The sequence below is a fragment of the Micromys minutus genome (assembly GCF_963924665.1).
Source record: "Micromys minutus genome assembly, chromosome: 19".
Lineage (NCBI taxonomy): Eukaryota > Metazoa > Chordata > Mammalia > Rodentia > Muridae > Micromys > Micromys minutus.
This window is the reverse complement of record NC_137954.1, coordinates 25,317,439-25,327,813: the sequence shown is the minus strand read 5'-3', so window position 1 is coordinate 25,327,813 and position 10,375 is coordinate 25,317,439. Positions and strand designations below refer to the sequence as shown.

Sequence of the window (10,375 nt, the reverse complement as noted above, 5' to 3'; positions counted from 1 at the left end):
TGGATCTGGGGTGTTGTCCCTGACATGGCTGAACCCATGTCAAAAGTACACATTGGCTCAGGGTATCAGTCACCCCTTACGTGTTCACTCAGACCTTCTTCGGCTCCCCACACATGCAGAAATATTGCAGGGGAATGTTTTTATGATTAAAGGAAGAGCATGCTTTGGATGAACCGTGATGGGCGTTAAAAGGCATAAACTTCCCCAGACACTACCTGTCCCCTTCCCCTTTGTCCCAGTTGTCCATCATTTACTGCATAACTGCAACTGACCTTAACCATTGGCACAAGTATGTGAAAACTCTGAGTCCTAGGGATTCTTCTGACATGGAGATGACTTGGACGGTACTGCAACCCCAAAGTCACCAGGGACCCAAATGCAGCGTGGCTCTTGCCTCAGTTCACAAACAACTACAGCACACACTGGTGTGCAGTGGATACTCTGCGTGTGAATGGAAACTGTGAAGTCTCAGGTGGTTGCTTATACATTGCTCTGTTGGGTGTGAACACAGTCCTGCACCTGTCTAGGCCTCACAACTGAAGTGGCTAGCTCAGTTTTACAAGGAACTGAATCCGAAGGCCAGACAGGTTTAGAGTTTTGCCTGATAATGCGTATCTTTCTATCTCTACTGTTGTGTGGGTTCACAGGAAACAAGAGGTCTTCAGAGCGACCACTGTGTCTGTGATCAAGACCTGTGTTCTTTGTCCAGACCATGATCCACATTTGCAAGTAGCTTAACTAAATGCCCCGTCCATTTTCTTTTTAGGAATGAGCCCCTCCCCCAACCTTGGTGCTAGGGACCGAACCCGGAACTTCACAAACAAGCATAATACCAACTGAACTACACATTTAGCCTCTCCCAACAAACCTTAATTCTCCTAACCACATGTCAAGGACTAGAGAGATCTTGTGAAATTTATGGTATTTTCTTTGTCTTCCTTAAGTCAAATGCCACTAGCTACTTTGTTGATAGACAGTTTGCCATTGCTGGATGGCATTGTGTTATGCTGGCAAACAGCTCTGTCCCTAAGAAGAGAATGGGAACAAATGCTGGTGAAATCTTTTTCAAGTGATGACTAGCCTGGGAGTCAGATTTCTTATGGCTATGAAAACCAGCACCTGGATTTTTTCCAGTGGGAGTAATGTATGTCTGAGAAAGCAGAAATAGCTTTTAGAAAGGCCTGTCCTAGAACGAAATGGAAATAAAATGTAGAAAGGAGGAATCTCTGCGGCTCTACAAGCCAAGAACTCAGTGACACTAAGTCACCTGCCCAAGGTTGCATAGAGTCGTCCAGATACTGTTCTAGGAGTTTCAGGCTCTGGGCTCCACCGCAGCAGTAGGTGGTGGTGGCGGGAGCTCACTAATAGTGACGGCGCTAATGACGGAGCCTCTGACCAGCGAGTGGCCGGTGAAAGGTGGCAGATTCTCGCGTAGGCCCTCACAGATTGGCTGCGCCCCTCGGCTTTGAGGGACAAGGTACGGGATCGGCACCCTGGGGCTCAGGCTCTGTAGTTCTAGGTCCTCGGCCCCCCACAGGTGTGGGCGAAAGCCTGCCATCTCGGCCGGGGACCAGCAGGCGGCGGTCTGCTGTAAGGGGGTCTCGGGCGACCAGTCCGAGCTGCCCAATCCGCCCGAGCCCGGGAGGCGACGCTGGGAAGACTGTGGAGAAGGCAGGGGAAAGCCGCTTTTGAAGGACTGCTTGAACCTCATCCGCCCTAAATCCGAACACCTGCACTATGGGCGTCTGCATGACGCAGGTGCTGCAATCGAGACCCGCTGTGCCACCGCACCCTGCGTCTCTGCTTCGGATCTTAGGAATCCGGGGCGTGGGCTCAACACTAGGAACGAATATGGGCCGCTGCTTCTAAGCCAAACCCGACAGGTGAGGAAATTCGGAGCGGCAAGGGGAGGGAATCCAACTAGGCTTCACTCCTGGTAGCCACCTATCCTGACTGGGGGTGTAGTCTTTAGACCACCCCGCCCCATGGTGGGCGGGCTGAGCGCGCAGGTCCCGCCTCCTGCCTATAAGGGTGGTGCGGCACTGCAGCTCCGCAGATCTCACCGAGACCCGTGACCCCGACTCTACGTGAGACATACAGCCCAAATTCATCATGGTGAGTGAGGCCCCACCGGGATCTCTCTGGTCCTGTAAATAAAGTCTCCGCTTTCCTGGGGTACCTTCCTCTAGAGATCCTGAGGACCCTTTCCTTAGCATTCCGAGTCTCCAGGAGATGTCAGTTTTGCACTTCCCCCACCCCTCCTGGTGACTTTGGCCTAGTGTGTTATCCACCTTCAGAAACTGGAGACTGAGGGAGGGTGCTTCACTAGCAGAGAGGAGCCCTCCTGTAGTGCCTGCCGTTCTGCCCTTCCAAGTCTGTGCCCCAACTCTCCTGAGGGGAGTCACGAGTTCCTGCACCCACTGCTCCTCGGGCGGCCAAAGATCTGCTCGGCTGCCCCCGCCACCCGTAACCCCTGAGTGAGTCCCTGGAACTGACCGAACACGTGCTTGGCGCCGGTTGGTGTAAGGGGTTACTTGGTACCGCACCCCGTCTTCCTCTGTATGCCTCCTTCCCATCTGCACCCCCCTACGTGACTCAGCACCCCCTCCAGAGCCAGGAGGGGTGGCTGGAATGGGGTTTGGCCTCGGGAGGCAAGTGGGCCCCTCCTACCCGAGTGCGGGTGCACGGAGGACAGGCTGAGACAGCTGGCGCTGATCGACAGCCCCGGCCGAGGCCAGTTTGGCGGGGGAAGGGAAAGAGGTGTATGAAGGGGGTTGTATTTATAGCCCAGAGCGGGGGCAGAAACCCAATCCGAGCTTTCGGCTGGGAAGTAACTGGAAAGACTCCAGTGGGAAAGCAGACGTAGGGCCCAGGTACAGATGGCGCTCCCCTGGCCTTGTGCAGCAAGGCGCGTTTCCTCAAGGGCCTCCTAGCAGGTTCCACTTCCTTTTCTGGGTGTTTAGAAATTGTTGTGCTCTACCCCACCCCCGCACATCATTTGGTCGTGGAAAGGAAGGCGCACGAGTCCTACCGACTTGGGTGTTGCAGGGGTTAAATTAAGGGCCACCTTAGACGGAGCCTTAAGTTGCCAGGGTTCCAGTATGTACACCTTTTTTGCCCGCTCCTGCCCGTTCAGCGCTTACCCACATTATCGGGGCTATTTCCATGCGGGCTGAGGCGAGGATGGAGGTGGTGAAGCATCGCAGAGTGTGGGGGTGGAAGTGGGGAGAGGAGCCAGATGGGATTGATCCCTCAGGGCCAGATGGAATTTATAGTGCAGGTTCCAGCATCCTAGAATGGTCAGTTGATACCAGATGGAAGGTTGAGACACTTCTTTGCCCACAAGAAAGAAGGGGAGAGGGTTATGAGAAATTTTAGTTAATCTTCAAGGCAAAGATTAACCAGGTAGGAAGCTGCTGGCTATAAACTGTAAGACATATTTCTAGACTCTGCAGGGACTGGAAGTAACCGGAAAGTCTGTCTCCTCATGTATATCCTTCTGTGTGTCTGTCTTTCTCTCCCCGCACCCCTATTATAATGGCTGAATCCCTGCCTGTTGTGTGTGCATGTCCTCTCTGTCCTCTCTGGGTATCCTGTGGATGTAACAGGATTATACAGCTCTCACTTGATAAATTCTCTACTGAGAAGTAGGCTAAGGGGTTGGTCTGCCCTGCTAGATGCCTCCAAAGGAGACCCGGAGAGGCTGCCGGCTGCTTCTGACCTCCATGAGCCCCAACCTTACCATACTTTTACCACCTGAATAATCTCAGCTAATAGGCAAGAGGGTGGGAAAGAACCTAGTGAAGTGGGTAGTTCTGGATAGGGAAACTTATGCTGTGACCTTCTCTGTATCCCTCAGCGTGAGTGCATTTCAGTCCATGTGGGGCAGGCAGGTGTCCAGATGGGTAATGCCTGCTGGGAGCTCTACTGTCTGGAACATGGGATTCAGCCTGATGGACAGATGCCCAGCGATAAGACCATTGGTGGAGGGGACGACTCCTTCACCACCTTCTTCTGTGAAACTGGAGCTGGAAAACATGTGCCTCGGGCAGTCTTTGTGGATCTGGAGCCTACTGTAATTGGTGAGCAGGGGGGTTCCCGTTTGAGGAAGTGAAGAGTGTTTCTTTAAAAGAATGTCTTGACTGGGTTTTTGTAATCTTTGAAGCCTCTTGATTGTATTTGAAGCTGAAGATGGATACTGACCCCAGGCTGGCAGGATGAGCTAGTTCTTTCATCTATCTGGCTTCAGCTGCCACTCTGTGGGTGAGGAGGCGGGAGGAGCATAGTCATGTGTTTTTTTCCCTAGCAATGTGATATATGGTCTTTCAGATGAGATCCGAAATGGCCCATACCGCCAGCTCTTCCACCCAGAGCAGCTTATCACTGGGAAAGAAGATGCAGCCAACAACTATGCCCGTGGTCACTACACCATTGGCAAGGAGATCATCGACCCAGTGCTGGACCGGATCCGCAAGCTGGTGAGACTACAGCCTGGCGGGGAGGGAGGGAGCTTCAGACACTGTGCTCAGGAAAAGTGTTTTTTCAGATCCATTACTAGGATCATCACTAGCTGTGTTTTAGAATTTGATGCTGTTAGGGGACATTCAGTCTTTGCCCTAACTTCAGATATACTTTAGACCTTATAAAACTAGGACATTCCTAGGGCCTTTTCCCAATCTACGTTGTTCTTTCTTCCTTGCCTTTCAGTCTGATCAGTGTACAGGACTTCAGGGCTTCCTCGTATTCCACAGCTTTGGAGGGGGCACCGGCTCTGGCTTCACCTCTCTGCTGATGGAGCGGCTTTCTGTTGACTATGGCAAGAAGTCCAAGCTGGAGTTCTCCATCTACCCAGCTCCACAAGTGTCCACGGCTGTGGTGGAGCCCTATAACTCCATCCTGACCACACATACCACCTTGGAACACTCAGACTGTGCCTTCATGGTGGACAACGAGGCCATTTATGACATCTGCCGCCGTAACTTGGATATTGAGCGCCCAACCTATACCAACCTCAACCGCCTCATCAGCCAAATTGTCTCCTCCATCACAGCTTCCTTGCGCTTTGATGGGGCCCTCAATGTGGACCTGACAGAGTTCCAGACCAACCTGGTACCCTACCCTCGAATCCACTTCCCCTTGGCTACCTATGCACCAGTCATTTCTGCAGAGAAGGCCTACCATGAGCAGCTGTCAGTGGCAGAGATCACCAATGCCTGCTTTGAGCCTGCCAACCAGATGGTGAAATGTGACCCTCGGCACGGCAAGTATATGGCCTGCTGCCTGCTGTACCGTGGAGATGTGGTGCCCAAGGATGTGAATGCTGCCATTGCTGCCATCAAGACAAAGCGCAGCATCCAGTTTGTGGACTGGTGCCCCACAGGCTTCAAGGTTGGTATCAACTACCAGCCACCCACTGTGGTGCCTGGGGGCGACCTGGCCAAGGTTCAGCGTGCAGTGTGCATGTTGAGCAACACAACCGCCATTGCTGAAGCCTGGGCCCGCCTGGACCACAAGTTTGACTTGATGTATGCCAAGAGGGCTTTTGTACACTGGTATGTGGGTGAGGGAATGGAGGAAGGGGAGTTCTCTGAGGCTCGAGAGGATATGGCTGCCCTGGAAAAAGATTATGAGGAAGTAGGCATCGACTCCTATGAGGACGAGGATGAGGGAGAAGAATAGACAGCTACTTGGAGCCTGTTCATTGTGTTTATTGCAAAATCCTTTCGAAATAAACAGTCTCCTTGCATGGTTTCTTGTCCCCTTTGTAACTGCTTGAGCTTCTGCTTGTCCCCCTTACTGCTTTGGCTGCTACCTCCTGCTATTTGCTGCTCGTGACCTTTTATTTTACCTTTACATGGCTGAAGGTGAGAACTGCCAAGGGGCCCCACATTAAGCCCCAGAAAGTATGAACCTAAGGACTTTGATGTAAGGTCCTAAGGATGCCCAGGATAAAAAAGAAACAAGGACAAAATCCTGGACCTGTCTGTCTAGCTACAAGCTATTGCAAGATACAAATCTTCACGTTTTGAAATAGGAACTAATGTCTGACAGTTTCTGTGTTGGATGGTTGGACTACTTTATTCTTGCTGCTGCTTCTTTCGACAGCTCTAGAAGCAAGGCTTGGCCCAGGCTTCCTTGAACACTGAGGATTTGGGAATGGGGGCTGGGCGGGCCCAAAGTTCCTGGGCACACAGCCACCTCACAAACTTGGGGGATGGGCAGGAACAAGGGCACTCTCCTGGTTGTTTGTGCCAATGCACCTCTGGCAGCTTTGCATAGCTTGCTGTTTGTCTTGCTTTCTGGGGCTGGAGCTATGCTATTAAAAGTCAGGTCGTCTCTCCTCTGTTTGTGCTTTATTTTGGCCTCAGCCTCTGCTCAGGGTGGAAGCCTCCTGCCTGGACCCTAGGGATAAATTATACTTCACTAATAGGCACCCTAGGACTCATGTTGACGTCAGCATGGAGGGGTGGGCATGGCTTGGGGGAGGAAGCTTCAAAAGCTCCAGAACTGGAGCACCAACTCTGCCCTTGCTTCCCCTCCCTGGTGACTCAGGGAAGCAGTGCCCTTCCCTGAGGAAAGGGTTTAAAACCCAGCTAAGGCAGGGTGCCTGTTTACTCAGCAAATAGGGCAGGAAGTGGCTGCTGGACACTGTCACAGGCCACTAACCTCATCAATTATTAACCATGTGTGAGCTAGAATAGTCTGACTGGAAAAAATGGCTGTCAGCTCCACTCCCTTTGTCCTCTGCTGAAGAAGGGGAATGACCTGGTGTGCTTCCACCCAGAGGCCACAGACTTGGCAAACCTGCCAAGCTGGGCTGTTCTAAACTACCCACCCTGGAAATGAATGACAGAACTAGTTGAGTGTGCTTTCAAGGGGACCCTGGTCCCACTTCTTGGCACAGACAGAAACCAGCTCAAGCTGGAGGCGCTCTGGTTTTGACTAAGGCAATCGTAAAAGAACTGCTCAAGACATCATACCAGTACTTCTTGCCAGGAGATTCCCTTGGAAATAGCAACCAGAGAGTTCATTCTTTCCCTCTAGACACATTGACCTAAAAATACAGAGTTTGTTTTCACTTTATTCTTTTTATGTATTCTCCTACTCCCAGATTTGGAAGCAGAACATGATATGTGCCCAGCAGCCCAGCTTTGAACCATATTTTCTGTTTCATTTTCCCCCAACTCATCCTAGGCTCCTTGCCCAGGTACTGGAATAAGAGAGCAGAATAGACAACGACCCACCATCCTTGCCTCTATCTGTGAGAGCCATTCTGGGTAGAATGGAAGGAGTTCCAATAAGGCATGAGAGCTGCTTCAAGGCCATTTTCCCAATATGCCCACTGATGTGATCAGATTTGGGTGGTGTGCTGGCCTGGAGATGGTGGCTGCAACGCCTCCAACTGGCTGAGGAGGACAGGGATGTGAGGGCGCTGCTGGGGGTCCACAGTCATCATAGAGGCCAAAAGCTGTTGCAATGCAGAAGAATACCTGCGGGAGGGAGAAGGCAGAGGACTGGAGGACACCTAGAACTGCTAAGATTCCAACTTGGCTGAATCTAAACAAGAATCTACAATGCTTGGTATCCCTCTTACTGCTCACCTGGGGCTTTGTGGGATGTTGAGTTCATTCTGCACAGCAAGGGCCACACTGTCACCCTTCTGGAACACCATGTCATAAGGGCCCTCCCCAAACATCATAGCATAAAGCACACAGCCTAGGGACTGAGCAATATTAGGTTAGTTCCTGGAAGGTGAAAAATGGTATCTTTATTGCTATGATAAAAGGAGACCATGTAAGCTAAAAATATGCCAACCTCACCCAGAGGAACCATGTTAACAGGAGGGAGGCCTGGTGGCCCCTACTTAGCTAGTGCCTCTAGCAATTCAGCCACAGCAATTGCATGACTTCCTGAGAACGGTATCAGTGATGGTTCCCAGGAAGGAAGTGGGTGGGTGTGGAGACATATTGTGGTTCTGGGGTTCCATGCAACAAAAACCAAAGGACTCCTTCCCTTCACTCCAAAACACCTACAAAACCACACCGTTCCCTACCCAGAGTTCCCACTCACATGCTCCTCACCCAGACATCAGTTCGCTCATCGATGACACAGTGGCTTTGCACAGAAAAAAGTTCAGGTGCCCGGTAGGAGATAGTGCACCGCTGCGCTGCCCAGTCCTGGAACAGGGTCCCCAGAGCTCAAAAGTGGAGCACAAGCTGTATCATGTGACCAAATTGGTGCATGCAACAGAATGATCTGGGGATGGGGAGGAGATGGCCAAAGAAACCTGGAGACCCTCTTACCTGTAGAGCCAGGGCTTGGCGAGAGCCCTCCACTTGGATACATGCTTGATTCATAGAACCCAAGTCCATTAAAACTGGCTGCCCCTCGTCACCAAGCAAAATATTGGTGGGTTTCAGGTCCCTGGAGGGAAGTAAAAATGACCCAAAGGCATCCTGGGCAGGGAGGCTGGTGTCCCAGGGAGCACCATGGAGAGAGTACAGAGAAATCCCAGTTCTTTTGGCATTGCTCTTCCCCCTGGCTTCATTGCACATGGGGCCCACCCACTGACCTGTGTGCATAACCTTTGGCATGAATGGCCTCAAGGCCTCTGCAGATACCCAGCAACAATGGAAGAATTTGGTCTTCAGTCAGGAAGTTGCCTTGGTCCTTCAGCCTTTCTATCTCATTCCACAGTGTACCTCTCTACAACACAAGTTTTCCTGTGTTGAGACATTTTTGAAGCCTCTACTTCCCAGGACTCTATTTTGTGGCAACGTCTGTCAACCCTTTAATCACACACACTCTTACTGATCATTTGGGGCTTTGTGTGATGTCAAGTTCATAGGGGACCCTATGGTCCTCTGAGCCCCAAATTTAAAGTGGTCAAAACCAGGTCATGTGTTCCTAGCTTGTTTATGTTTGACTGCTCACAGAGCCCTTGGTGGCTTGTGCAATGTTACAATCCCCTCTATAACCACAAGTTTTTCTGACCTTGAAGAAGGGTAACAGCAGCCAGGCTTCATGCTTAGCACCTCGTTCTTTCAGAGAATAAGCCATGAGGCGAAGGATGTTTGGATGCTGGAAGAGGCGATGCATGTCTGCCTCTCGTTGAGCCTCTTCCTGGTCCTGCTGCTCATGACACAGGATTCGCTTCAGGGCGTAGAAGTGTCCATCATGTAAGCCCTCCACTAGGTCCACATAGCTGAACCCACTGTGGGCCAAAGGGGTCAGTGAAGGACCATGGTCATTTCCCAGAGGAATTCCCTAGGGAGGGCTGCCTCTCACATGGAGTAGAAACCCTCCCAAATGTAGTTCTCATATAGTTTCAAGACATTAGGGTCTGCACTCAGGGCAGGGGCACAGAAATCACTGAGGTTCTTTGGTCTGAGCATAAGATGTTCAATTAATTTCAAGTAGCAATCAAAATTTAGTAAGTGCTCATGAGCCAGGCACTGGATGACATGTTTTAAAAGAATCGACTATTTCACTTAGTTCTCACAAGTCCCTCAGTGAGACATAATCATCTCCGTTTAAGCAGAAGAAACCACAGTTTACTTAAGGTAGATCCAGGAGGCCAGGGTCTAGAATCCACTTCTTGACCCATTCAGCTAACCAGTTAGGTTAGGTAGAATCTAAGGCTAACACTCTTGAGTCTCTATCACTGTCCCTAAAGGACCTGGGTCTAGATAAGTGATTTCCAAACACTCACCCCTCCCCCAACTTCTGGATGAAGAGGTAACGCTTATTGTCAATGATGACAGTTCCCCGGGAGCAGACACACAGTGCGTGGCCCATAACGTCTCAGTCATCCTCTTCAAGGATGGTCTTTCTTCCAGGGAGAGTGGGCTCTTGCAGGCGATGGGTTGGGGTGACAGCGGAACATGCTGGAATAAAAACAGCGGGGCGCGGTCAAGAACAATCCAGACAGTTACTGAAGTACCAACCAGGAGAGCTCACGCTCACCTCTGAGAACCCAGATTCACGTCTAAAGAAAACAGGCCCTGGAGACTCCAGCGCTAAGAAGGCTGAGTTCTGGCACCCCAAGCCTCAGGCCACGCTGCGTCTTACCAGGCCGCTTCCTTCAACCCCGTCCCACCTTCGGCCAGGTCCAGCTCTCACACCCGTGAGGCATGGGGTGGCGCAGGAGGTGCGAGACTCGAGCCCACCTCTGGCCGAGTCTATCCTCCGTCACCCAGGACCGAGCACAGGATCTGTCTATACAAACTCTTCAGTGACCTGGCTCCGGCCTGAGCAAAGGGCCAGAGACCGGAAGCTACGGTGACGTCATCAGTCAGCGTCGAAGTAACGGCTCGCTGTATCCTAGCAACAAGAAGCGGCAAGAGGATGTGGAGTCCCGGAAGTGAGAGGCCGG

At 51.5% G+C, this 10,375-nt stretch overlaps 2 protein-coding genes across 4 annotated transcripts; one reads left to right on the top strand and one right to left on the bottom strand.

The window, feature by feature from the left end:
- Positions 1 to 2,035: 2,035 nt before the first annotated feature.
- Positions 2,036 to 5,746, top strand: TUBA4A (tubulin alpha 4a). The gene is made up of 4 exons (XM_080933147.1): positions 2,036 to 2,115; positions 3,860 to 4,082; positions 4,330 to 4,478; positions 4,708 to 5,746. The coding sequence occupies exons 1-4, from the start codon at positions 2,113 to 2,115 to the stop codon at positions 5,677 to 5,679; spliced, it is 1,347 nt and encodes a 448-aa protein (XP_080789273.1). The 5' UTR covers positions 2,036 to 2,112; the 3' UTR covers positions 5,680 to 5,746.
- Positions 5,747 to 5,897: 151 nt separating this feature from the next.
- STK16 (serine/threonine kinase 16) lies at positions 5,898 to 10,266 on the bottom strand. Of its 3 annotated transcripts, none has more exons than XM_080933150.1 (8): positions 10,170 to 10,266; positions 9,713 to 9,887; positions 8,995 to 9,214; positions 8,573 to 8,706; positions 8,304 to 8,424; positions 8,082 to 8,177; positions 7,602 to 7,723; positions 5,898 to 7,490 (listed from the first exon to the last, which is right to left on the bottom strand). In XM_080933150.1, exons 2-8 carry the CDS (start codon positions 9,796 to 9,798, stop codon positions 7,352 to 7,354), a joined length of 918 nt encoding a protein of 305 aa, XP_080789276.1. In that variant the 5' UTR covers positions 9,799 to 9,887; positions 10,170 to 10,266; the 3' UTR covers positions 5,898 to 7,351. The 3 variants fall into 3 exon arrangements, with proteins under 3 accessions (XP_080789276.1, XP_080789274.1, XP_080789275.1); XM_080933148.1 differs by having other exon boundaries at positions 10,072 to 10,254; XM_080933149.1 differs by having other exon boundaries at positions 10,100 to 10,254.
- Positions 10,267 to 10,375: the final 109 nt, after the last annotated feature.

Excerpts from the sequence above, each read along its gene's own strand:
- STK16 (XM_080933150.1), bottom strand. The coding sequence starts at position 9,798 with ATGGGCCACGCACTGTGTGTCTGCTCCCGGGGAACTGTCATCATTGAC. Across the intron at positions 8,178-8,303 it reads GCCAAGCCCTGGCTCTACAG|GACTGGGCAGCGCAGCGGTG; the intron begins GTAAGAGGGTCT and ends ACCCTGTTCCAG. Across the intron at positions 7,724-8,081 it reads ATGAGCGAACTGATGTCTGG|TCCCTAGGCTGTGTGCTTTA; the intron begins GTGAGGAGCATG and ends AATATTGCTCAG.
- TUBA4A (XM_080933147.1), top strand. Across the intron at positions 4,083-4,329 it reads TCTGGAGCCTACTGTAATTG|ATGAGATCCGAAATGGCCCA; the intron begins GTGAGCAGGGGG and ends ATGGTCTTTCAG. Across the intron at positions 4,479-4,707 it reads TGGACCGGATCCGCAAGCTG|TCTGATCAGTGTACAGGACT; the intron begins GTGAGACTACAG and ends CTTGCCTTTCAG.